Source organism: Falco punctatus (assembly GCF_963210335.1).
Source record: "Falco punctatus genome assembly, chromosome: 1".
Classification (NCBI taxonomy): domain Eukaryota; kingdom Metazoa; phylum Chordata; class Aves; order Falconiformes; family Falconidae; genus Falco; species Falco punctatus.
This window is the reverse complement of record NC_137580.1, coordinates 109,590,182-109,617,752: the sequence shown is the minus strand read 5'-3', so window position 1 is coordinate 109,617,752 and position 27,571 is coordinate 109,590,182. Positions and strand designations below refer to the sequence as shown.

At 43.9% G+C, this 27,571-nt stretch overlaps 2 protein-coding genes across 4 annotated transcripts in view; both read right to left on the bottom strand.

Annotated features, from left to right (window-relative positions):
- CLTC (clathrin heavy chain) overlaps positions 1–10,458 on the bottom strand; it is a 33,922-nt gene extending 23,464 nt beyond the window's left edge. Inside the window, exons 1-2 of one of the 2 annotated variants that reach the window (XM_080382385.1) lie at positions 10,097–10,458; positions 1,106–1,313 (exon numbers count right to left, since the gene is read on the bottom strand). In XM_080382385.1, the coding sequence (XP_080238511.1) occupies positions 1,106–1,313; positions 10,097–10,138 (250 nt within the window). In that variant the 5' untranslated portion in view covers positions 10,139–10,458. The remainder of the gene's footprint in view (positions 1–1,105; positions 1,314–10,096) is intronic. The other variant, XM_080382384.1, reaches the window with a different exon arrangement.
- Positions 10,459–11,151: 693 nt separating this feature from the next.
- On the bottom strand, positions 11,152–27,530 carry DHX40 (DEAH-box helicase 40). Of its 2 annotated transcripts, none has more exons than XM_080383232.1 (17): positions 27,015–27,530; positions 26,604–26,749; positions 26,109–26,228; positions 24,707–24,937; positions 24,440–24,506; positions 23,737–23,868; positions 22,231–22,330; positions 21,682–21,768; positions 20,986–21,168; positions 20,360–20,440; positions 19,498–19,655; positions 17,236–17,350; positions 16,839–16,947; positions 16,413–16,507; positions 15,782–15,851; positions 15,163–15,391; positions 11,152–13,297 (listed from the first exon to the last, which is right to left on the bottom strand). In XM_080383232.1, exons 1-17 carry the CDS (start codon positions 27,151–27,153, stop codon positions 13,161–13,163), a joined length of 2,199 nt encoding a protein of 732 aa, XP_080239358.1. In that variant the 5' UTR covers positions 27,154–27,530; the 3' UTR covers positions 11,152–13,160. The 2 variants fall into 2 exon arrangements, with proteins under 2 accessions (XP_080239358.1, XP_080239357.1); XM_080383231.1 differs by having other exon boundaries at positions 11,152–13,300; positions 27,015–27,527.
- Positions 27,531–27,571: the final 41 nt, after the last annotated feature.

The window sequence follows — 27,571 nt, the reverse complement described above, 5'->3', positions numbered from 1 at the left end:
TGAAGCTGGAGCTTTAGAGTCAAAGGAGATGACATCCGGGTAAGATGCTATGTAAAGCATATTAAGAGGCAAAAATCCAGGCTTCATTCAAAAGGGTCAGTTCTGTTTATAAAAAGCTTGATACCAAGATCCCAATAGTTTAAGCACGCATCAAGTTCTTGAGTGGATTAGTTTTCTGAATTTTAAGGATTCCCTTGGTTGGGAGGGCATGAAAAACCTCTGAATTTTAGGATTTCAGTTGCTTAAACTCCACTGTTCAGCCATGTGCACCATAGATTTGAGCCATTTTATACTGCTCCTTTTCATAAAACACAACAGGAACTAGTACAGTCAATTAAAGTAACTCACCGTCTGCACACACAAGAAAGCATTAAAGTTGTGACAAAACAGCAGCACAGTATTAAAGTCAAACTTAGATCTAACATTGAATACATATAAACCTTTCCATTCGCAAGACATGCATTTCTACGGCACCAGTATTTAAGTCTTTTTGGGGTGAGAGATCAACACTTCTGGAGACTCCAGAGGAATGCTTGTTCTCTCTATCACCAGAGATACCAAGTTAGCTGACCTTGTGCTTTATTCACCACACGAGTCTTTCCTGCATAGTTTTACTCTTCTTATCACTGACTGATAAAAGAAACATGCACAAACTGGGGCACCGGCCTCTTCCAGCAAGGCCAGACTAAGGCCTTCAGGAATATTTCCCTTCCTCCCCAGTCTTAAGTGTTCCTCTCTGGAAAGAGAGGCTTAGTTGACAGCCCTTATACACTTTAGGAGATCAGGTCTCACTTCCCTCTAACATGACTCCAGAAGTATCTCAAAAGCCTGCACTTTCCTCCCAGCTCTCCCGCTCAGAAGCTGTAAGCATTCTGACTGAAACCTCATTCTAATGACCAGCAAATGGCAGGTTGCCCCAGCTGAAGCTTACTGCCCAGCTACCTTCAGAAGAACTGAAAATGCATTAAACTTAAGCTCCCATTAAGCTGTGGAAGACTGGTAAGGGATCCTCCCACATCAACTGCCTGAGAGACTTCAGTCATAAACCAGTCTTACAGAAAGCTCTCCATCCACTTCAAACATTTCTTTATCAGGGCTTCCATACCTTTTAATGCAATGACTTTACTGGCAGGGTTCATGATAGCACTGTCAGCTGAAATTGGTCTTCGAATAGGGTTGCTGGGGTCATTCATGTCAATGATCACCACTTGAGCCTGTTCTCCTACTTTCTCTCTTATGCAGATGAATTTGTCAGACTCCATCGTCAGAGTGCTGAAGCCAATGTTTGCTGGGTTGATGCCCAGATTTTGGAGCTGAAAGAGAAAAAAGGTTTAGCATTAAGTTACACCTCAGTAGTAGACACGAGCTTTTTTGAAAGGTACTAGGCTTCACACATCTTTGTGACAATACAACTCCACTACCCTAAAATGATATGGCACATAAATTCTTGCCACCTTCAATGAAGCCCAGCAAGCTTTCTGAAGAAGCCCAGTGTCACTCAAGTGCTGGGCACCTTGTCTTCAAGGTCCATTCACAACTTACTGTTTTGAGAACTCTACTTTTGAGCCCCTCAAATGGTTTAAGGCACACTGAACTTGCTGGTACTGGTAGCCGTGCCAGAGTTGCAGCTTCAGCACTCACTCTCACCAGCTTTGCTTTCAGAGCTCCAACTTATTTCATTGAGCTTGACAGCCATCACTATTTCAAGCTTAACATCACATGTGAGGCGTCTGAGCTTTATCCTCATAGAGTTAAAAAAAGCTACCTGTCTAGCAATTAGCCTAGTCCTGTCTAGCAGCAAGCCTGTATTACCACCCAGGAGGCAGAGCTAACGCATACGAGATGGACATGATTGAAATCAGAAATGGCTCATCCACAGCCATACTTGACACAGAAGATTATTGATAAACCACCTCCTTTCCTGCTGAGGCACAGCCTGCTTCTGTAAGACTTTAAATGCATACCTTATAATTATAGCTCTAGTATGGCATGCAACAAAACAGCTCAGTCAATGCCACTTCATGGTGTTTGCAACAGGCTAATGTATTAGGGTGTTAGTAGTGAAACAAAGCTTATTCCATTTTTAACAGTGGAAATGCAGAATGGTTAGTTCACCTCACATACAAATACCCAGCTTGTGGGTCGATATACCTTAAAAAAACAACATCAGTCTTCTACCATTAGAGGAGTTTCCACTTCTGGTATTTCTGATATCTTTCTTTCTGGGAGACTGTTTAAACTTCAAGCTCAAGGTCTCCCACAAAGGGCTAGACCTCCAAAGCCATTTTAGTATTATTGTACTAGTTTGAAGCAAAACACTCAGCTCTTATCAGCTGTGTTCTGTACAAGCTCCGAGATGACCATGCCTCTGCTGCTTTGTTCCTGCCTACTTGCAGCTTCTGATAAAGAGGGTGTTTTACTACACTTCCCCTTTTGCCCCAGCCTTCAGACAGCACATGCAAAGGAACAAGTAACATCTAAGATATGGCACACCAACTCAACAGAAGCAGCTTCACAAAAGGCACTTCAGTGGATGATTTTTAACATCCAGTGAATCAAGACAGCCAGATCTTGGGGCAGCTTAAGGTTGAGACTCAAAAGCAAGTCAGTTTTAGCTCCTCAGGTCTGCTTGAAGGGAGAACTGGAAGAAGATTCAGCCTTTGGGCATGGTTCTCTGGTCACTCTGCATTTAAGTCCTTTGTCCTAAAGTATGCTATTTCATAGCCGTTCCCTTGCTCTTTCAAGAGAGGACTTCACGATTTGAAGCTCTTCTGTCAGGTTCGAATACTATCAAAAAAATGTTCGGGCTCTTCAAGGGCTCATTTCAGAACTAGTTTACAGAGAGCTAACACTGATTTTTTTTGGTAAATTTAAGGTCAACACAGCTTTTCTTCTTCAAGAGATTTTAAGAGAGAAAAGGCTGTAAGCAGGACAGATTTAAATGTAATTCCTGATCCAGACAGCAAGCTGGTTACCTGACTGACTAGCTGAAGCCCTTCTTCCAAGGCAGAAAACCAACACTTCCTGCAACTTAACACAGTGAATAGTTTTGTTCAAACACAGCTCCCTTCACATCCGTCCCCCTGACAGTAAAGTCAGGAAATTTTCATGTGAAAGAAAAGTGTTTTATCAGCTTCCACATGACAAAACTGTCTTGATGCTACAGCTATTAAAAAATAAAATATATTTTTTAAAAAAATCCAACTACTTCCTTGACAGGTCAGAACTCTTAACTCAAATTTAAGTGAGTATTTGAGGTCCAGTATCACAGAACCTGACCACACATTCTTCAGCAACACTGATTCACTTACAATATTTCAGATTTAAGCTCAAACCTTCCTTTCACACCTTTATTTGGATAGTGTTCTCTAGGCCTGGGACTCCATACATCAGTTAGGCAGGTGTATATGCAACCCGGTCACACCCCTGCAGGCAGAGAAGGCTTGAAGATGGAAGAGTTTCATCTGGTAGATCTGAGAGACTTACTCCAGATTACTCCAGGAAATGTGGCATTTCCTTTTGATAGGCCTGCAAGCTTGACAGGTGCAAAGTCATTTATCAAGCACTCAATTTCCTTGTTAATTTGGTAGAGAAGCACAGTTTCAGAGGGCCAAGTACTCCACCTGGCAGTTAACTCACAGCACTATACTCAAACAAACGTTGTTGACAGAACAAATCAAAAGCAGCAAGGTCTAGCAGATGGCAGACCTCTTAGGGAGGTCTAGGCATAACCACTGAATCAAAGTTGCTTAGGTATTGCAAGACAGATTTATCTCAAACACGACCAGACTGCCATCTGTTAGGTGTCACATCCGAGGTATCCAACCTTGGTTCGTAGCAGAATACGTGGCCCTTTCTAAACTTAAGACCATTTTCAAACGTCGAGTATTTCTTTGAAAAGATTTAGTGAACTGGCACTAGAGCGCTGAAGAAAGCCTGGGGAAGTTTTCTGATGGAGGCATGACCGTTACTGAGGTCTTTAAGTAAACAAGCTTTCTTCTAACATTTCATCTTCTAATCTCAACAGCCCCGAGCATACGAACTAAGCCTGCTTCGAGCCCGAGACAGGAAGCTGACTCTGTGACAATCTCTGCATTTGATTACACAAGAGCATCACCAGCCAGGAGTGGCACTTGCTTTGCTCAGCTGGCAAAGCTAAAAGGAACTTTTCTTGCCTGCACTCAGACCTACTATACAGAACTTTTGAGAGTATAGATCAGTCCCTGGAGTATAGGTTGTTTTCTTCCCCAAACAGGCTAAAGTTCAGGTGAGTTAAGGCAGGAGTGTTTATAAAGCTAAGCAAAGTAAACAGAGACTAAGATTACTATTAACATGACAGGAGGTATTTCTCTGATGGCTTTTATTATGAAAACCTCAATACTATTCCACACACAAACCCCTGAGTTTGCAATACAACTGAGAGTACAGAGGTTTATGGCAGATTTTCTATCCCTTCTCCACTTACCACAGTGAAAAAAAACCCAGATGTTTAATATTGCACTCACTTAGGTCCACCAATTCACAAACAAGTTTAGAAGATTGAAAAAAAAAGAGGAAATGTTAGATACTCCTACATTATACTACAAAAAACACTTCCTTGGCTTTCAAGCAGATATGAAAGCAGAACTTGCTAGCTGTGCTTGGGCAACCAATTTACAGTTCAAGTTATTTTATACCACCATTTGTTGGAAAGTTCAGTTACACTGGTCTCCCGGAAGCACGCTGAGAAGAAAGCGTTCTGTCAAGTAGCTGCTCCATTACAGCAGAACCATGAAACAGGTTGCCAGAGACAGCAGCAGCTCTTCTGTTCAGCAGAGATGTCACCATAAAGGAGCCTCATCTAACCCAAAATTGGATACTTCAGTCAACTGCAGGCTGTACTGAACCATCGAATTCTGTGATGGCATTTATCTGAACAGCATTGAGACATGAATCATTATAACACAGCAAGTGAAAAGTCTGACTAGCAAAATTATTTTTTCACTGGAAGATAATTCAAGTATGTTCTTGGTAACTTACCCAGCAAAATTGTCACGTTACATGCACGTTTGACATCAAACTGAATGGTAAAATTGCTGACCAGAGTCTCTTTGTTGACCCCTTCCTGGAACATTCGCTTTCTTGTGACAGTTTGCTTAGCTGTCAAATAATTTCTCCTTGCCTACAAGGAAGGGCGCGGAACTGCTGAGTATGCATTTCACCTCGACTCTCACTCAACAGGATATAACCACTGTTCTTGTAGCCACAAGCAGCTGCTTAGTCTCTGCCCAGAGACTCCTTATCTACATGCAGCTAGAAATCATGTAGCTGGAAAATGCCAGCTAACAAAAAAACTCCCAGTCTTTTCAGAAGCACAGAGCTCTTTGACGTGCAGTTGAGTCACATTAGCTCTATTGCAAGGCCATGCTTTAGTAGGCTTTGATTGAACAAGGTGGACATCAGGCTACATTTCAACCACTTATTTAGTTCCATACATTAAAAAAGGCAAAGCAAACTTCAATCGCACAGAAGAGTTTTATCTGTGCCGATCTGTCAGAGTTACTGACTGCAGCTCTGTAACACCAGAGTCCTGACACCAGTCAACGGCTCCAAAGTACTTCAAGCCTACCAGTGCAAGGTAAGAGCTAGTTTGTGACAGGCTAGGAAGTTACACTGTCATCAGATAAGAGACCTCTGTAACATTCAAGAGCTCTATTTCTATATCCTTCCTATTTTCTGCCTCACTCTCAACAGGCCGAGGTAGCCATCCGGTGTCAGCAGCCACAGGCATGCTGTGTGACTTCTTCAGTTACAAGCCACAGCTGAGACTTACCACTGAAAACCGAGTTCAGAACCACTGGCTGCCATTATTTCTCTTTGGTTAAGCACCACAGCCCCAGCACCAAGCACTGATGTGTACCACCACCAAGACAAGCAGGCCTGTTGACTTCAATATCTGCTGCGAGGGATGTGCCAAGAAGAATAGCTTATAAACTGCTTAACCAAGTGTTTCTATCCAATTAGTTCATACACACACGTGCGCACTCCTCAAGATACTTTGATTCCTCACAGCATCCTTTGTTACAGATTTTCCCTCTGTAAGAATGCTCCAAACTCACCAGCTTTAGGAATTCAGATTCACTAAAAAGGAGAGCGCAAGAATGCCACCAAAACAGCATTAGGCGCAGCAGTCCTCCAATTCCTAATGTAAAAAAAAAAAAAAAAAAAAAAAAACAAAACCAAAAAACCACCAAAAAACTGTATCAAACTCATGCTGTTACAGCAGAGATTTAGTGTTCTAGGATATATTCAACTGTCTCACTGCCAGCACAATACCTGGAAGCATTTTGTTGTTCATCATTGTTAGACTGAAGTAGTAGACGTGTAAGTTTTATTATATGATGCCTTGGCTGTGCAGTTTTATTCAGTTAGATCTTTGGCATAGCTAGCTATGATTCTGAGAGCCATCCATCTAGCCACCATGCTAGAATATCATAGCCACTATTCAGGTTTGCTCCACTAATGACCAACAGATACAAAACCCCCATTCCTAGTTTAAAAAGAGTAGTTCTGTGTCAGTAGCAAGTGCATAGCCTGAGCTGACAGTTTTCTGAACTGTCTAGACAAGTCTACACAGTAATTTAACTTTTTAAATATATCTAGGTTCAGAAGAGTATTTATTAATGCCAGTCACAGCAGCGTGCCTGGTCCAAGTTCAATTTTCATCTGTTTCAGGGTAGTGTGGCTACATTAATTGGCAATTGCAGTTCATCACCTGCTAACTAACCTTCTCACTCATCAACTTGTAATCCTAGAAAAGCTCCACACACCTACCACAGTAATCAGCTGTGTTTTACTTTCACCCTCAAGTAAAAATTCCAGAGGCACCAGCCTATGGAATCCCTAAAACCTAGACACAAATAACCAGATTTGCATTCATTCAGCATACTGAACTCTGATCTCCCACTACATGCCCACTGGATCATTTCCTCGTGCCCACTTAAAAAAAAAAAAAAAAAAAAGGAGCACTATAAAGTTTTATAACATCAGTCCGGTAGTTTTGATAGCACAGGAATCAAGTTTCCCCTTGGAACTTCCCAAGGAAAATGTTTCTCTACAGTGTGTTGTTGATGTTCTTTTGTGGCAAGGCAGGCATCTACAATAGACAATACACAAATAACATCCTACATACTTGCAGCTACTGAGATTTCAGAGCTATGCAGTGGGACTCAAACAAAACCCAAAGTCTGTCTACACATTTTGGTTTTAGACTTCACTTAGTAACTATCCAGACAGCTTACTTAACCCTAGTAAGTTAACTAGTTGCCACATCTTACTTACCCAAACTAGATCTTTAGGTCAAATTGCAGGTACAAAGCATGCTGTACTGTGTACCCAAGAGGTAACACATTCAGAAGTGCAACAGCGCAGGGCTTCTGGAGCCTGTAACTTTTCATTCCCATATGGCACAGCCACCATGCTGACAGCAACGGATCACGCCAGCGTGCCTCAAGGAGTACAACCAGGTTGGAGCTTTGTCAGAAAATGGTCATGTAACTGTCTGTACCTGCAGTAGTGGATCCAGGGAGAACCAGTATCATACTACAGGTATTGCTTACTGCCAGTCTTCTATATTAATTAAACACAAATTTCAATAATTATCTCACAAGAACATTCTCATTCACATCCATCACCTGTCTTTTTATGAATAAGGCTCCAGCTGAGTACCTTGTCTTTTGTTAGGCATCAGCTACAAACTTACAAGTGTTGCACAACACCTGTACAACAAGTTTCCTAGACAAAGTAGGTCAGGCACAGTTCAAGAAATTGTATTGAGTCCACCAGGACCTCCTATGAAATGCTTAGAATATGCTAAAGTGCTTCTGGATAGCAAGAACGTAGCAATATCAATTTATCCGCTCTCAAGATTTACTCCAACAGCAAGTCAGAAGCTTAAGCATGAAACCAGTACCTCTGAGAATTAAGAGTTCCTTGGATTTTTTTCAATTAAACAGAATGAGGAAGTTCAGTAGGTACAGCAAACTGAAGCGTTATGGCCAAGAACCACGTATATGCAGGCTCAAAGGCTGGACACCCAGCCTCACAGAACACCAGCTCTCATATGCAGTTGTAAACGATATTGGTTAAGCCAGTGCTTTACATTAAATAAGAAAGAGGGGGGGGGGAATGCAAATAAACAGATAAATCAGTATTTCGTCAGAACAGTTGTGTTCTGCGATAGAGCTGGTCTGAAACCTATCAAGACTTCTGGAGTGAAGCAGATGAGTTTCATTATGTAATAGTACTCATGTCATTAGAGAGCTGGTAGCGGGTCACATGCAAGGTTTGTATCTTAAATAATGTATCATAGATGCATTTCCACAATACTTTATTAAGAACTAAACTACCCAGAGGGATGAGTTTCACCAGAGTACACAAAACCTTCTCAACACCTGGTTCCAGGCTATGCCACTATCAGGAGAGAACACTTGCTCAGAGCTGAAGCTCTGGCAAACTTGTGAGATTCTCCAGTCAGTGCTGCTTGCTGAAGAAAAGCCCAGGGCTAAACCTGAGCTATGAGTTCTGGCCTGGTTTTAAACCGATTTTGAAGTAAAATTGTCCAATGCTCAACAGTTAACTAGCTAAATAAAAGCCAATCATGGCAGCATTTTTTAAATCTAAAAATAATACTATAGACAGCAATTTGCACAGCAAAGTAAGGATTTTGCAACTGTTCTTCTAACAAGGTGTCAATAAATTAGTTTCTTTCCATTTAGGCTAGAAAAAAGCCACTACAAATCATGCAAATCCATCACTATGTTAGCGCCTACCACTGCCCCAGTTAGCTAAGCACAAACTACACACAGACACTGACATCGCCAGGAAAGAGGGCTACAGACAGGTTGCCAGAAGCCCCTGCCTAGGTATGCCAATGTCATTTTTACTATATAATTTCTGCTCAAAAACCCCCAAACACTCCTCAGCAGCAGAGTCAAGCTTGATAGCATCACAGCTACAGCAACTGTGGATGAGAAACATGGCTTACAGTACTTCACCCTATAGCCTGGTCAGGTAGGAAGCGCACGTTGCACAACTGTATCACGGCTTCCACACCCCTCCCTGCACGCCAGCTGCCCCGATGGGCAGGAGAGCTGCATGCTGATTTGAGAAGGTAACCTCACATTCCTGCAGCAGAGGCATTTTATAGAGTTTGTTACTAGTGCCTTCAGGAGGCCACGTTAAAAAAAAAACCTGAAGGCCGTTACTTGGAAATAATCTATCAGCACGTCGTTATGGTTTAATGAGACGCAAACCTGTAATTGTTAGAGACCAGCAGCCCTGGCACTGGGGTGCCCGCACTGCCACAGCCGTGCTGCAGGGAAGCCCGCAGCAGCTTTCGCCTTCGACTGCAATACGTGGTTTCTCTTCGCAGAAGATGACATTACGAGTCAGAACACCAGGAAAACGGTTTAGAACGTCCTTACAAGTCTTAGCCTCGTTAAAAAAAAAAAAATAAATTAAGGGATACACGAGGTCAGCTCGGCCACCTCGTTCACGTGCCCCCCGGCAGACCTGCTACAGGAAGCTTTCCCCACTCTTTTTCCCGCAGTCGGCCCCTCTCCTCGGTGGCGAAGAGGAGCCACCCGCACTCTCCCTCCCCGTGCCGCACCGCCCTGCCAGTGCTAGCGTGGGCACGGCGCCAGCCTCGCCTACACCGCGGGACGGCACCGCTCCGCCGCCGGGAGGGCGAGCCCGGCACCGGGCAAGGGCGGGATGCCCGGCCCCGAGGCCCCTGACCGCCCTCCCCCAGGCCTGGCAGGGCCCCGCGGCGCCCCAGCCCTTCCCCCGGCGCCCCGGGCCCGCAGGCAGGCGGCGGGCGCACTGGAAGGTGCCCTTCGGGGCAGCACGGCGGCAGCACCGGCAAGGCCTGCGGGGAGGCGGGCAGCCCGCCCCGGAGGGGCCTGGGCCACCCCACGAGCCGCGGGGAGGGAGCGCGAGCGGGCCCGGGGCCCCTCGCCCAGACACCAGCCCCAGGCAGCTCCTCCCGCCTGAGGGAGGGAGCGGCCCGCCCGCCCCAGCGCCCCAGCCCGGCCCCCACCGGCCCCTCGGCGCCCACCTGGAGGTGCTCCTGGAAGCGAATCGGCAGGATCTGGGCCATGGTGGCGGCGGGCTGAGGCTCCAGTCCGAGGCCGGACCGGAGTCGCACCTCAGCGGGGTCCGGGCGGAGCGGGGAAGCGGGACCGCAATGGCGGACCGGGCCAGCGAGCGGGGAGAGCCGCGGCGATCCGGAAGCTGCCCCCGCCGGCGGAAGGATACCGCCACGGAAGGAAGAGGCCTGCCCTCACCTGCCGGGACCAGTCTTAACTGCGCCGGCCGGGCGGAAGGATCCCGGCGAGCGGCGTGGCTCACCCGCCGCGGGACCAATGGGAGCAGCGCAGGGATCCGCCACAGGAAGGGACTATTTCGAGACTCATCACTCCTCCCTCCCCGGCCTTTTTTTTTGCCACATCATGCGACCGAGGTGAGGCGGCGTCACTTCCGTTCCGCGCCCGGCGCCGCTGCGCGTCACGTGCAGGGGGCCGAGCGGCCGGGCAAGGTGACTCGGGCGGCGGCGGGGCCCGGGCGCGGACGGACGAGGTCGGGGTGCGCCCCCGCCCCCCCCCCCCGGCTGAGGGACCGGCCCCGCGCCTCGGCCGGCAGGGAGGGCGGGTTCTTGCTGTGCACTAACACATCCCAATTAAAAAAAAACCAACACAACCCAAAGCACCACAAGCTGGTACCGACCGTCCTCGTCACCGAAGTCCCGGGCCGCAACCCCCCCGAGGCTCCAGGGGGGGGTGCCGAGGGCTCTTTCCCGCGCCCCCCCCCCCCCCCCCCGCATTGGTAAGTACAGGGACAGAATGAAACGTCACATTTATTTCGAGATTTATTAACTGACAATGTAACTCCGGCCCATAAAAACAGGTGAACTTAACCCTTCTGCCCCCCTCACCGCGCTTCTATGTGCAGTAAGGCTCTCTTGCCTTATTTTGCAATCTCACAGTTACTTCCTCAGACCGTTTTTGCTTTGTCTTGAATTCACAATTTAAGAACCTCTGAACACAGCCCCGGACCACAGCACGGGGGGGGGAAAAAGCCCTCCCTCCTTGCTACTAAGACAGTTTTTTAAAAAATTAGTAAGGGAGCATTAGGAAGTGCCAAGATACATAGCCAGGAGCAAGAGTGGGCATTCCAGCTGCTCATCTCAGACCTAGTCCGTGGTGCAGATGCCATCTGGCTTGCAAGTGGCTATGACATTACAAATATAAATCAAAGTAAAAGCAAAATTCAGATTACAGGTTTAGTCAGGAAAGCGCTGGCTTCTCCAAAGTAGGGTCTGAGCAACAGCGCATGCAATCACAACGCTTTTCCACCTGAACCCAGGATAAAGGGCCCAATGAAAGAGGGACTGAAAACACGCTGCTTCCTACAAAGATGGATCACAACCAGTGATCACTCGATTCACGCATTCCCTAAGCAACTAGAAAGGCATTAATCTTGCTGCCATTCCAGCGCTCCGCACACTCAGAAAAGGGGCAGGTGGCAGCAGTTCTCCTGCAGTTGGAAGCTCTGTGACAGAAGCTCACAGGGCAGCCGCAGGCATCACTGCTTGCTCCTGCTATCGCCCGTGACAGCTACAGTGATGCTCCGGTTAAGCCTCTTACAGCCTCGCCAAGGCGGCACTCGGTGCTGCGTGGCAACCGGCAGCGTATGCTGCAGCCTTGCCAGCTCTGCCAGGCACAAAACACGCCCTTTGCTGGGTTTGGCAAGTACACAGACCAGCCTCAGCTTTTTAATTTGAATAGGTACAATCCCAGAAAGCACAACTCTAGATCTACCACCTTCTTTACAAAGAGTAGTATGATTGTATTTCCCATCAGAGAATCCCAAGGTTTTTGAAAGCTTATGACCAGCTGGAGCCTGTGCAGCATGGAGGTGGAATGCTTCAGGTTTTACACAAAGTGCTAAGGCTTATTTACAACACTGCTGGAACAGCCTCAGCTAGCTACTTGAAAGCAGGTGATGCGTCAGTTGCGTGCACTGGGTATGAAAATCAACAGGAAGTTCCTCCAGTTTTTTGGAAGTTGTCTTATACAAAATGTGACTTACTGAAAGTGAAAAGCAGCAAGAGACAAGCTACACACTAGAGCACTGGAACATTTTTAAGATTATTAAGGTGACAGAAGGGGATTAGCTCTTTACTGAGAAGGAAACAATCTTTATGATGACAAAGCATCTTTTGCTTTTTACATACTTGAGCTGAAGGAAAAAACCCTAGTATTTCCTTGTGTATTCTTTCTACACGTTTCAAACAGTCATTCTTCCGACCAGAATCCATACATTTTAAAAACACCAGTCACCAAATTCAGAAAAACAGCCCACCAGGCAGCAGGCCTGCTGGCAGCCTGCAGGACAGAACCTGGCTGAGTACGGGATTGACTGCTGCATTTGGGGTTGGGTTTTTTTTTACCAAATGGAAAACACACAGTGCTAAGTCATCTCCGACAAAAATTATGCATTGTGAATGTGAAAACATTTACAAAATATTTTGCATACAAAGACATCTTCAACTAGAAACATGACTGTACACAGTACAGCACAACACAGAATAGGAACAACTGTCTGCAACAGAGAATGCAGGTGGCAAACGCCTTTTTGAATGTGGGTCCTGATGGTTCCATCATTAAAAGTACACTACCTACAGATTTTCCTGAGTAGTGACAAGCATGAAGACTGTACAGCCACAATTGTACAAAGTAAAATGGATAACACACAGCAGTTCCACTCCTTTAAAAAATAAAAACCTGTAAGAAAGTTTTATTAACAACGGCAGTGAGGCCACTGAGACCTTTTTAAGTCAACTAAATGCCACGGAATTGGCACCACAGGGTCACATATTCATCCACATAAGGCTCCTAAATTGTTTCCAGTGACATGTAGCAACAAAATTCAGCTTGGTAACTTTTTCCTTGCTGGATGCAGCAGAAGGAAGATTGCGTTTGTATGCTTCAGCACTCAAACTTACCACAAAGCAGAAGTTTTCCATCATTCCAGTTAGTCATTTTGCATTATGCAAACATACCCAGAACAACTGCACCAAACTGCCTTTCCTCACAGTTGGTGTAGAGCAGCCATGAGGATTACCCCATTTCTTTCAATGGGCCACTTAAACCCTGTGCTCTTTGCTGCTTTCTCTCAAGATAGCGAGCTCGGGCATCCAGTATTGACTGATCATCATTCCTTCTCTCCAGCTTCTTTGCAGAGTTGTCTGTGACTGCTTCTGGGGGGAGAGAAGAGAGGAATATACCCTTCATGTCAAAAAAACTAAACAGCATTACAATTCCTCCTATTTTTAGAATATCCAAAACCCCCCAACAGAATCTCAAGTGTTTTTCAAGTCCAAATCAGTCAGTTGAATGACTTCCAGAGAGGACAGACAGTACCACAAAAGGAAGGAAAAAAAAAAATTAAAAAAATTGTGCCTTAAATCCCATGTCAATATTTGCAGCTGGGCTCATCTCAGCCCCAAATGTGTATCTTGCTTTTTACTGTAGCAGATACACTATGCATCTTGTGTCCTGTGCACCTGTTCCTTCTCTAAATTACGTATCTCAAACTCAGGTTTAGGCAGGAGAGGGACAGCACTGGGAGCAGGCAAAAAAAAAAAAAAAAAGCAGCTTAGACTAAACTATCTTTATAAATTTCTGGAGTGAGGATAACATACAGATACAGGAGTGGGAAAAGTCAACACTCCAGATCAGACATCACTAAAAATGCATGTTTTCCCACTGAGCGGAGACCTTGGGAGTGCTTCTCCCAGACAGAAAGAAATGCAGAAAATACTTTGTTTAAAATAATATTTGAAGTAATAACAGGAAAAAAAAAAAAAAATCATCCAAGGCCTCCAAGAGCCCAAGTATTGTATGAATGAAGCAGCTCCTGTAGCCTGTTCCTAGGGCTTTGGGGCTGGGCACCAGATTCTTTGATATGAGGAAGGAGCTTTAATCAGCATTCACTATTGGAACACTTGTAATTATTCTGTCATGGAGTCAAACAACAATAATTCAGCTCATGTTCCAGCCTTTCCTTCCACTGGGCATTAATTAAGCCTTTGTCAGCTACTCAGCCACCTATTTTTAAGAAGCTCCCAGAAATACAGCATCTGTGAGGTCAATCTTAATCTCAAATTAATTTACAATTGCCTGGTGAAGTCAAAAAGTTAAGGGGAATGAAGAGAACAAACTTCAGCTTCTTGGACCTCAGATAAGTAGATGAGGTTCCTCTGCGTTGTCCAGTAATGCAGATATCCTTTCCAGCAAATGTATAACAAAATCCAATTCATATTTTTATCATTTTAAATGGCTGTTTTAATAATGCAGGACAGAAAGAAATGCTGGCCTGAGCACAAGAGTCTACATTTTTTCTATTTTTCTATTGTTAAAGAAACTGAAGAGAATCTATATTGCCTAGACTGTATATTAAAACAATGTTTTGAAAGAGTCAGCTCAGGAGTAGAAAGGCCCTTTGAATACTTGGCTGCTTTACAAAACCTGCTGACAGAAGAATTCAAAGAATGTCAAGCAGCCAGATCAGTTAGCAGGCAGTTTTAATTAAAACTGACTGTTTAAACATATGGCATTAAATTCATTGTCAGAATGAAGACATTCACCAAAATGTGAGACTTTTTCCCTCTGTGTTTCTTTGTTTGATGTAGTTTTTGGGTTGGTGTGGGATTTTTTTGGTGGGTTTTTTTTACCCTCCCCCTCACACCACAGCCCTTAGGAGTTCTCTCAGAACAGTATTATTTTGGGTATCTGTAGCTAGATACCCTTTGCAAACTTAAATAATAGTCAGACTCAAACGCTTTTATTCAGCTCTGTGTTAAAGTTCTGCTCCTGTCAGCTATAGTAAACCAAAAGCATAGCAAGAACCAGCAAGTAAACAGCACTACATGCACCACAGAGGCAAGAAAATAAGAATTGCAAAACTTCAGTAAGAAAACTGCTAGAACTACACATCCCAATATATTTAGCATACTCAAATTAACACCTACTAGTCTAGAATGCAGTGACATAATATACACACGTCTACAACAACCAAAAAACTACGCACATCATAGATACGGACTAGTAACGTGCTTACCATTCTGCCTTTTAAGATCCTCTTTATATTTCCACTTGGTTATTTCCTCTTCAGTTACTTCTTCCCGTGCCACACTGCTCAGTTCATATGCATCAATTTGATGCAATCTGGGCAACAAGTCTTTGACCCATTCATAGCGAACAGGACAGACTGTCCTGACATAGATCTTGGATGTCACTGTGACATCATGGAAGATGATCCACTCGAGAAGAGTCTCCTGGTTATACAGCTGCAAAATAAAAGATTTTTTCAGAATTGATACAAAAGATTTTTTATTTCTTGAGCACCCTGCACTGGAATATCTTCCAATGCTTCAGATGCAATAATGAATGAGAGAAAGCTGACATCACCCTAAATTTTCAGACAAGAAAACTAAGGCATAATAACTTGCTTAAAATTGCTCAGGAAACCCAAAGAGCCGAGAAGCAGCTCAGTCTATGCCATACTTGTTTCATAAACCAAACATGTACCAAATCTGAAGAAATGAGGCTCTTCCCCACTCTCAAAATGAACGCTGCACCAGTGCTTCTCCTGGCCATAACTTCGCACAAACAAAAGAAGAATTTACAGGGACCTGCCTTTTACTTTGCTACTTTATTAACAGACTTTGGTAACTTACTGTAGATGAAGGATGGATATAGACTATGCTGCCATGTCCGTCCATTGTGCAGAATGTCCTGGCTGCAGATCTGAAAGATTGGTGGGGAAAAAAAAAAAATATATATATATATACAATGAAACATAGTTTGCTGTGATTAGAAAGAAACACTAATCAGCAGCAGAACAGAAGAAAACTCAAAATATACAAACAGAGGAAGATCCTTCCAGAGTTAAACTGCACAAAAACTAATGAAGAATGAAATTTTCTGTCTGATTTACCACAGTAACACTGCAGGTAGAACACCACAATAATAAACAGGGTTTGGGACCGAAGTCTGTGACAGCCGCAATAATTAGAAATTTCCAAGCTCTCTAGTTTAATATCTGGAACTACCCATCAGCTTATGAGTTCATTAGACAGACAGAAAAATTAAAATTCCAAGGATGTAAGCAACTTCCCCAGGAATGTCACGAGAGTCAAAAGCAGAGTACCTGCCAGGCCTCCAGCCCTGTGCACAAACACCACCTTCTGCTGCAATTGCTACTTTTAAAAATATACAGCCTTACTATTCTGTTTCAATATACAGCTGCACCTTTAAAGAATATGCATAATATTTTTTCCATTCAGTTCTCCAAACTTCATTACTTACCTCCTAGCTACATTGATAAAGTATCCTGCACACAGACATCTTCTTAGCAGTTCAGTTCTGGAACCTTCAAACGTCTCTTTGGGGAAATCTGGCAGCTATTGTAAAGAAAAAACAACATGAATCTGTATCTTTCCTAAAAAATAGTGGCTACACCCCCTCCATCACATAGATTTTAAACCCTGGGTTTCTCACCTTACAGAAACCATGAGGAAAGGAGAAAAACCCTCCTTATTTATTACCACCACCATACCTGTTAGTTACACAAGCGACAGCAAGGATACACTAATAAATATGTAAGTGGATTAGTTTCTAGTGGAGAAAGGCAGCAGCCATCTGGTAAAGGCTCAGTCTTTGTCTTCAGACTCAGTACATATCTTAAATATACACTTATATAACTGAATCCTATATAAAAATTGTAATTTTTACCTGTTTCAGTTTACTGATTATTTCCCGAAGTTGCTTTTCCACACTAAAAGCAGATTTTAAAGCTCTCCAATGGATCCAGTATTTCTGGCACCAAGCTGAAGGAGACTTGCTGAGAACAGAAATACTTGTATTATAAAGAAGCCCTTTGTAAGCCGCAGGCAGAAAGTTGCCTCTATTTTTTGTTATGGTCGTACAAAGAAGGCAACCTACACAGCCAGATACTTTGTTAGTTTAAATAATACATGTCTTGATAGAAATCAAGAGATCTCAATACAGAATGCATCTGCAGTTAGGTGTAAGTACATACATGGGCATACACGCAATGTATCTAAAAACCATCATCAGCTGGGAGTTATGAACAACGCAAAACCACTTACTCTATGGAATAATTTTATACCTTGCTTTGCACTGTTCAAAAATATTTAAGAGGGTTGCAAAGTCATTGCATCCTCCCACTTGTGAGGAAAGTTCCTGGTGTTGAAGCTCAGCTTCCTTTTGCTTCTGAGGATCACCTGAGGAAGTAAGTTATATCTCACTTTAACAAAGCGATTTTTATCACTCCTACTTCATTTTCTGTTAGCATCTCTTCAAGGTGTGTTTAACAGCCTTGGCTCTTTATTCAAGTTATTTTCAGATTTGTCTCTCCTCTACAGCTGCATTTACAGTTCCTCCTCCTTTTACTAGTGCTGAACAAGAACACGTAGATGCTATTAAATCTGTGATTGATCTCACCAGTCAACATTAGAGATGAAGAATTCTAGTCTCTCAGAAAGAAAAGTTCTACATATTTCTCCCTCACCATCAATTCAGATGCCAACATGGAAAGATAAAGGAACAGTGACGTTAAACAGCTCACAGGGATCAAGTGAAAGTTTTGCCCCAAGAGAAGAAAAAAAAAAAAAAAAAAGGAAAGACTGTTGAAACCACCTCATCATAGCACCACCTAATCTATTTAACTCAGCTTTTGTCCTAGTACTCAAGTGCCGCAGTAATGGCAATCTTAAAGTAAATAAGAGTCTAGAAAAAATGTGATCTGTGAGTTTAGTAGGAATTCCCCTTCACTAAATGTTAGGAATGTACTAAGCAAAAGCAACATTTCCAAAGTGTTATTTCAAGTTTTAAAGACCTAAAGAATTTTTCCCCAGCACAACCCATTTCCCTTAGTAGAGGGGAATATGGTTGCAAAAGCCAACGCATGGCATTGCTGCTGTACTGCAGACAATGCCAGAATTCTTGGGTATTAAAAGTAACACCAACAAAGTAAGGAGGCCTGTTTGTACACATATTGCACATGAGCAAGTGCCTTCAGGATGGGAGCCTCTGCGTTGGGTGCTAAGGCATGGGGTTGCTGGAGAGTAACGAACATGTGTGCGTTAGCTAGCTGAACAGATAACAAGGGCATCTTGCCAGATGGAGGATGGGAAAGCAAATGGACGTTTATGGGAATCTGAAAGACCCCAGAGCAGAATCCAGGCTATCAGTACTGTCAGCAGCGTCTTTAGCTGTTGCACTAACGGGCACGGTTAATAGACTACAGAGATAACTGGACAAGAGCCACTGAGTGACTAGAAAGGACAAAGGTCTCCCACAAAGACTGTGCTACATATAAAGACTGTATGTAGCACAGTTAGGAGGGAAGGGGGGTGGCAGGCAGGAGGGGAAGGAGATAGGAAGGAGGACATGAGAGACCGAGTTTAGCACTAGTGAGAGGTGCTAGCTTGGAACCACAGCAAAATTACATTTTTCATTTAGAAAAACACAAGCAATGGAGGCAGTGACAAGCTGAGCTTCTCACAGTAACTTAACAGGTCTATTTCATTACACAGAGTTACTGAACAGAAAAGCCAATCCAGAGATGACCCCATTTGTTCAGAACAAATTAATCAGTCCCCGTTGTCTGTACTTAAACCAACAGCAAAACATCTGCTGTGATGCATTTTGGTTTTCTGGTGGTCTTGGGTTTGGGTTTTTTTTGGGGGTGTGGGGGGTGTGTTGAGGTTTTTCTTCTCTTCTTTTTGCCCTGTAACACAGTTTTCCCCCTTATCACCTCTCAGCAATCCACTCACCTGTATGTTGCTTTACAGCTCACAGCCCTGGGACAAATGCAACCCAATTCCATGCTATTTTGAAGCTTTTGGAGCAGCATTCCTAGCATGCAATGTGGCCCAACTCCAAGACCACAGAAAGTTGTAAATACATATGGGCAAAGTGCTGTTGTGTATTTGTTCTAATCTTACCTACAGACCTGCTACAACATACTCTGAGGGACAAGGCATTGCACTTGAGGAATCCTCGCACTGCAACATAAGGGCTTTAAAGCATTGATTTCAGGTAAATACTTATGTCACCCACCAGTGTTGGTCCCAACTAAGCAGACCAGCTTGCTCCCTGGCAGGAGTATCCTCATGCTCAAGTAAACGCTTGTGCTACCACCATTCAAATTACAAATCGGTTCCCACTTTATAACCCAGAGATACACCTGTAAGATACTGTGGCCTCACCAGCTGGTAGCACACAAAACTACTGAGAGCAAAAAACCCTGCGGAGGGAAGCCGTAGAAAAGGTCTCCAGGTGAAGCAGTGTGGGCTGCAAAACATGTCCCTGTCCGAGCAGAACTCCCCACCCACCCAAGGCTGCTTTGGGATAAGGGGCTTCCTACCTGGACGAATGAAGACGTTTTCCACAGACAACATGGCTGCTATGGGAAGTAGCAAATCTTCACAGTCAAGAGAAGCAGCTTTTATGACAGCGCAGGTCAGGTTGGGAGGGAGGGGAAACTGCACCAGGAATTCACCCAGTCTTGTCACGTGGCCTCTCCTTATCCCAGGAAAAAGATTTAAATACCAGATTCAACAGAACTGCATTTAAATGTAAATTGGAATGTGCACACACAACATCAGCCACCATATACTGATAAAGAGCATGAAAGAAGTGTTTCCCTCTGGACTGTTCTAACGCTGCAGTCTACGTGTGCTCAGCTAGGTGCCGGAGTCATTAAGCAAGTGTCACTAGCAGAAGAATGTTTCACCTTTCTCCAGTTCGCTTATGCCTGCTTCAGGGCAGGCAAAGACAGCTTTTTAAGTGTATCAGATGCTTAAGATTAAAACTTTTTTTTTTTTTTTTTTTTGCAAGAAGAATTCCTGGAAGCTCAGGATAAGATCTTGCTTCCTGTCTCGAGTTCTTGGATGGGCCTCACAGCTAGTGCCTAAGCACCTTCATCACAAAAATATGGGATCTGCTCTCGAGCTACAGCACACGGAGTTGAGGTAATTTGTCTGAGGTCACTCAGGAACTCCAGGACAATATGGAGAAATTAGTCTGTATCTCTCAAGCCCTAAGCCATTCTCTAACCCTAATTTTACAGACAGTCTATCAACTAACCCAGCAGTTCACTTCCTGGTCTAATGAGGAAACATTCTACTGCTGAGGGAAGTCCTTTAGTCCACATTAAGAACTCACTACCACCAGTTAAACCATTAGGTTTAAAATTCTTGTAGTGACTATACTCCTTTATTTTTTACCTGTCAATAGCATCACACTGGTAAAGTTCCTTGAGAGCTTCTAAAATATGCCTTTCTTCAGGGCGGTCCAAATAGGGAAATCTATAGTGAAAAATGAAGTAAGAAAAATCTCACTGTTCAGACTCAGTATAGCTTTGTTCATTTTAATAACTGAAAATTCTTTTTTTAACCTTACAATACATGTTTCTGACCAAAGTGCACATAAGCATCTTCTGTGTACGGGTGTGTTACTACACGTACAGCCACAAGCTGGAGAGTTTACAAACCCCAGCATGGCACATGCAAAGACTAACTCTATTTTCTGCACACATATGATCCTAAAATTAAACGATTCCACAGAGATGAAGCTTTTGGGATATAAACATCAGTATTTTAAAGGAACATTATTGACTACTTAATTTTGGAGAGAAGGAGCTAGTTTTGGCAGAAACTCAAACTGAACTTCAGCTCAAGATCCAATCTGGCATTAAAGACTGAGGAGAACAGCAGAAAAGCTGATTGTATCAAAGTGTCACAGTTGGCCGGGGACCTAATCCTGCCTCGTGCCAACAGGCTGTTGGTGCCTGTGCTGCCTTGCTGCTGAGACGCAGGAAGAAAATGATAATCCCCCCTGCTATGGAGGTTACCTTATGACATCATGCACAGAAAGGCACTTCAAGGTCAGGATCACAGATGTCAGGCTGGTTCTCTTGATCTCTGGGACTGTGTGATCAGGCATACATTGCTCCCAGAATTCTTTGCTGTATAGCCGATAGCTTTTTCCAGATGATGTCCTGCCAGCTCGGCCAGCTCGTTGCCTTGCTTCGCTCCTTCCAAAACAGAAAGGCAGGGGAAAAAAAAAAACCAACATCCCAACTCTTGATCCCTTCTGTTATTATCCAAAGAAGTGCACTGTAATTATGATAAATAGCAGCAATTTTTATGCTTGTAGATGGAAGACATATTATACTGTGTGGCAACTGAGAAATCCAGCAATGCAAGAACTAGCAGAATGAAAAAGCGTTTCAATGCAAGGGAAGATTGTTTTAAGCTTCTTTGAATCAGGCTGTTGTATTCAGCAAACACAAGATGACATGTGAGCCACTGTTTAGACTACAGACAATGCACTGTCAATTCCTTCTCAATGTCTGTAACTTCTAAGAAATTATACATCCTGAACCACTTTTTATTTAGCAGCAAACAAAATTACTTTAAATTATGGAGCCTCAAAGCTACCCCCCTTTCCTTTTTTTTTTTGTTTTTTTTCCTAAAGATCAACCAATATGCAGTATTATCAGAGCTACTCCCAGAAACACTGAGCACATGACCTTTTTAAAACTTACTTTGAAATGGGAACCACCTCCAGTATGTCCAAGCCGACTCGGGGGTTATGATTCAACTGCTTCACAAATCCGCTATCTACTACATATCTGAAAAAGATTCATACTCTGTCAGAGAAGAAAATGACAGAGGTCTCAGTAGAGAGACAGGTCACTGACACATGAATACCATCAGAGCCAGAAGACATTTACTCTACAATCACTGCAAACAGGTAGTTGAACTTTGCAGGTCAGCTGCAGCCCTACAGTGGTTCAGCCTACAGGGTGTTAACAGATAACAACTCCCAGCACCCAAGGAGACCATACTCATTTAACAGAGCCGAGATTTGATTTCAGATTAGGGTCAAACAATATTAAGCCATCTGTAAGACTATATGATAGTATCAAGGGTGGTTTTTTTTTTTTATTCACTGCATACGCACAAAAAAGGCAACAGGTAATTATTGGACAGGTATAGTAACAGAAGGAAATCAGACACATTTTTCCATATCTAGTAGAACTTTCTTAATTATTCCCTCCGTTTCAGCTTTTAGAAAGAACAGGAAACAATACCTGACTCCTTCAATCGTCAGAGATGTCGCAGCAATGTTTGTGGATACCACACATTTTCTAATGCCTGCGGGAGCTGGCAGAAATATTCTTTTCTGTTGATCTAAAATGACAGGTAGTCAGTCAATTTGTTACGTCACAATGCTCCAATTTCAAACCACATCTTTAATGTTGGGTAAACTTACTCAAATGCTTAGTGAAAGTCACTTGAATGAAATTAGAAAGTGAATCACTTAACATTCTAAAATACAGATTTGGTATTATTTTAGCATATGCCAGAAATGGGAGAGTATCTTCTTTATTGCTTGCATATTCAAGAATATTTTGAGATCAAGAAAGGCCAACTCTCCTGGATGTTTCCTAAATCAGAGCTAGGAAAAACAAATAAAATCTCTGATCTTAATAGAACCTTCATGAAGGATCTGAAGGGTTTTAACAATCAGAGCAAGTGAAGGTGAACATGAAAAGATTCAGTTAAATCCCCCACGTTTCCAGCAAATCTTCTTCTAACATGTAACAAAGCAGTGCAAGCAGTTTCCATTAGTTCATTTGGTTTTCCAAGGAACCAAAAAAGGAGGTGGAAATTCAGCTTTCCCCTGAATTTTTCTCTTATTATACTTGAAAAATATAAAAATCTCTTTCAGGAAAAGTCTTTCTGCATTTAAAAATATTCAAATATAGTGGCCTCTGAGAAACTACCATGAAAGAAAAAAAAAACCACCCAAACCCCACACATTACTACTCTCAGTCAGGAATCTAACATGGAGTAAGGAAGAAGCTAGACTTTCTTTTACGCAACTTTTCATTTTGCTCTTTCAAGAAAGCAAAAATTTACTCTGTTACCAGATTTTTCCTCTCACCACCACTTCCAGATGGAAACTGCTGTCCTGCTCTTCTGAACATTTATTCAACCTCTTGGCATTCTACATACTGCACCCACACATTTAAACATCACACTCGAGTTCATCTGAAAATGCAGAGTCTGTGTACAGTAAAGGTCAAAAGGCCTTTGTTTTTAACTCTTCAAAACTAACGGTGGTATTGCTGCCAAATAAAACAGACTGACTCATTCTGATAACCTGTACTTTTCTATACTGTGTAACACTGTACTACTTCTATATTCCCTTACAGATCTACTCTCCTCACCAAAAACCTACTGGCAATATCTTTTCCATATAGAATAAAGCATGAGTGTCTAAATAAGACATCTGAACTGTCAGTTACACAATATCCCCTTCCCAAGCCAGAGACCATTCCAGTGAAAGCCATCTCCAGTGGATATGAGTTTTAACTGGAGGCTTCTGTGCAAGTACGGAGAAGGCTGAATTTTGCCTAGTTTATGAATGCCACAAAAAAAATCCTGTAATGCTATAATATTTTAACAAATGGGTTAATGAATGCCATTTTTCCCAATTAAAATAGAAATATTTGCTTAGGATACTGTTTATAACAACTCATGCACTTAATGCAGTTGTGAATTAAGTTCCTAAGGACATTAAATGCCCTTACCTGTTGACATCGACCCATACAATGGTAAGATAAGCAGACCTTCAACAGACCGATCGTGTACTTCGTACCGGTAATCAATAGATTCTGCTTTCTTGAAAAGTAAGTCACAAGCTCTTTCTATCTCAATTTGACCTAAAAAAACATACAAGAGCATTTAAACGACCTATGCAGCTACAACTCTGCCTTCCTAATTTGCAACACCTTTAAACAAAATTGTTTTGCCAGTATTACAGAGTCATCAACATCATTACAAGAAGGAAGTAATATTTATGAGAGTTAGTTTAGGAGGTGACACCTAGTCTTTCCACAGTGCCTCTCACCAAGGCTTTTCCTTAAAAGACGACTGTGTAAGTGCCTGGCCCATGCATTGATGTCAGGTTTTGCAGCTAAAGAATTTCTCCCTTCCTGAATTAATGAAATAAACCACATGGACAATACACAGTAAATTTGGCACAGGAAGAAAAGCGCATATGCACATTTTTAAGTTAATGTTTTGCTTATCTGATCTCATCGGCATGGATATACCTAAACACGCTGTTGAAAACTATCACTTTGCAGGACTATGTATGTCAGCCTGCAACTTTCCCTTCTCTACTTACTGCTCAGGGACAAACTAGACAATCATTGGAAGGATGTACTGTTTTGCTGGCAATGCCATGCTTCACCTGGAATAACCATCAGTTGTTGAAAGAAAAATTCGCACCTGTCAGGAAAACCAAGATGTCGCCTTCTGGTTCATTTAAGTGGATATCCAACGTCACTTTTACAGCCTGAAACAAACAACACACAAGCCAGTAACAGCTGGAATCTCGCTTACTCTTTCTAAACCTCATAGTACTAATTCTTTCTATATCCTGCAGAGATGCTAGGAACACAGCAATCAAGCAGCTACTCCTTGTGGTCTTTCACAGATGAACATCATACCAAGAACACAGAACACAGTACAGAAACAAAGTAAACCAGGCCAGACCTCTGTAACATACGCAGAGCTGCCTATGTCCCTTGGACTGAGCAGGTTGCAGAATATCTCCTTGACAGGATAACTTCTTCCTGGAATATGCAGCACTGAACAGTCTCCAAAGAACTCCGAGAGCTTGTCTACCTCCAGGGTGGCTGACATCACCACCACTTTCATATCCGCCTTCCTGTTTGGCGGTTTCTTCTGTAGAAATAGCTTCTTCAGCAAACCAAATAAAATATCCTAACAGAAAAACAGAAGTAACTTACATTAGTACCCCAGTTTTCTTGGAAGTGCCTGAAAAACTTTGAAGAGCCTGATTTTATCCCGCTGATACAGAGAAGACAGAAAATCACATCTTCAGGGCCTAAACATTGAGAAGAATACATACACTTAACCTGGTAATCTTTCAAGCACACCGATTGATTTCTAGAATTTAATTATTTTTTTATCAGCTCTTCTCACAGCCTATAAACAGAATCAATGTAACTTAAAATCCTTTGGTTTTCATTTTTCTATTCTCAGCATCAAGTCACTTGCAAGCAGTTACCTCAGACCCATTGTAAAAAGTCATCACCTTTGTCCAGCATACATTACCTGACTAAGTGTGCACCCTCCTTTGTTGTACTATTTATTGTTATGACTTCAGGAAGTTTATTTTGCCCCACAGTGCTCTGGATTAAAAATATGCTCCCTTTAGTTAGACACAGGTGATGGAGCAGTAACTTCACCCTAGCTCAGTTACCTGCAATACCCTCAGATGCTTGAGGGCAGAACTGGGATTCAGAAAGCATTTTCCCTTTTCACCAGCTGGACTGGTAGATTGTTTGCTGGACTGGTAGTTTGTTTGGCACACAATCTCTTGAGGACTGAGTGACTCGAGTGTCACTTTGCTTGCCACAAAAAGGTCAGAGTGACATTTGATAGCTTTTGGTACTGAGGTCAGCCTAGATACTTCCATGACCCCAAAACCCACAATCTGTTTGCACAATTCATATACACACCCTAAAAAACATTAGGCCTTAGAGTGAGAGAAACATTTCAGAGTTTCATTTGTTTGTGTGTGGTTTTTTTTTAATTTGGATTCTATAAAGTTTGTGTTCACTGTGCTGGCTTCAAACTCCTGGAAATTTTTGGAAAGCATGCAACAGCCAGCCAAGTTTAAACTGCTTTCAGACACAACAACTGCTACAACAATTACAACAGGATTACAAGCCGCATCTTATTTTCAGATTGTGCAGCATGTAACAAACGAAGCAGCAATTCTATGGTCTACAACACAAAAGGATAAAGCACATCCTTATAAAGTCAGCCAAAATCCTCAAGGATTGTGCAGCTGTGAAAGAAAGGTATAAGCAAACCTCAGTTAAGGAGAAACAGTGACCCAAAAGGACAGACTTAAGGCAACACTCACAGTGCTGAGGCTCCGCTCATGGGCTTCATCCAAAATGATGATACCGTACTTGCTGAGCAGGGGGTCTGCCAGTATTTGCCTCAATAAGCAGCCATCGGTCATATACTTGATGGCGGTATCCTGAAAGGTTTAATTAGACATTCAGCTGTTATCCTGGATTTTTACTTCAAAATAAACACATCTACACAGATCACATATTTGTCCATAATATGGACTGAGATTGCATCACAGGTGCTTGGCAATGTTTCACTTATAGGGTGTTCAAAAAAACATCATCAAATGAGTTATATGATACATACAAGTGCAGCTTCACCACAGCTAGGACGGATGGCTTCTCAAGACTCAGAGACCTTCTACATGCAAAGCCCCAGGAAAGGCAACAGGGCTGTGCCACTCCACAGAGAGGCCTACAAGCTAAAAAATGAGCCACAGCCCACCAACCCCCCCCACCCTGCCCTGACAACATGTAGAGGAACACAGTCCTCAGAGCCCTACCTCGGTGGTGCAGTCATCGAAGCGGACCTGGTACCCCACGATGCTCCCCAGTGAGCAGCCCATCTCCTCAGCCACCCGCTGGGCCACCGAGATGGTGGCGACGCGCCGGGGCTGGGTGACACCGATGGCCCCATGCTTGGCTAGGCCTGCGGGAGACAGGGAGCACAGGGACACTGAGCCGTGCTGCTGAGTCAGCTTATACACAGGTACCTACATAACGTACATATTTATTTTTTTTTACTTTAACAAGTTTAATCAAGGCACCTCCTCTCACCACACGCGCAAGGGCACGGCCCTGAAGCTGCGTCCCCCTGGGGGACAGGGGGATTATCTGCTTATTCCCCACGTTTCTGGACCCAGGCTGCAACGCAGAGGGGGCTCTCAGGGGTTCCCCCCCTCCCCGGCCGTTACCTGCCTCGAAGAGGTACTTGGGCAGCTGCGTGCTTTTGCCGCTGCCCGTCTCGCCGGTGACGATGAGGAAGGGCCGCTCCCTCACGGCCTCCACCAGGGCCCGGCGGTGCCGGCGGATGGGCAGGGCAGCACCGGCCATGACGGCTGGGCAGGGGGGCGGCCCCGCCTCCGGGGGGCCCCGGGTGAGGCCGAGGGAGCGGGCCCCGGGTGAGGCCTTGGGGAGGGGCCCGGGCGAGGCCTTGGGGAGGGGCCCGGGCGAGGCCTTGGGGAGGGGCCCGGGCGAGGCCTTGGGGAGGGGCCCGGGCGAGGCCTTGGGGAGGGGCCCGGGCGAGGCCTTGGGGAGGGGCCCGGGCGAGGAGGGGGTCCCCGGCCGAGGGAGCAGGGGGTCCTGGGTGAGGAGGAAGCGGGCCCCAGGTGAGGAAGGGAGCCCCCGGGCGAGGAGGCCGCGCAGCACACAGCCCCGCACACGGAAGCGCCGCTGGCGCGCACGGCGATGACGTCCGCTGTTTACGCACCGCTCACGGCCCGCGCCGGCCTCCGCGCCCCGCCCCCTCCTC

What these genes read in the sequence shown, in the direction of transcription:
- DHX40 (XM_080383231.1), bottom strand. Translation starts at nt 27,153, where the DNA reads ATGGCCGGTGCTGCCCTGCCCATCCGCCGGCACCGCCGGGCCCTGGTG. An exon ending in CTGACGATTGAAGGAGTCAG is followed by an intron (nt 21,769 to 22,230) that starts GTATTGTTTCCT and finishes AATCTTTTTCAG; the next exon opens with ATATGTAGTAGATAGCGGAT. An exon ending in CAGTGTGATGCTATTGACAG is followed by an intron (nt 19,656 to 20,359) that starts GTAAAAAATAAA and finishes TCCTGGGATAAG; the next exon opens with GAGAGGCCACGTGACAAGAC.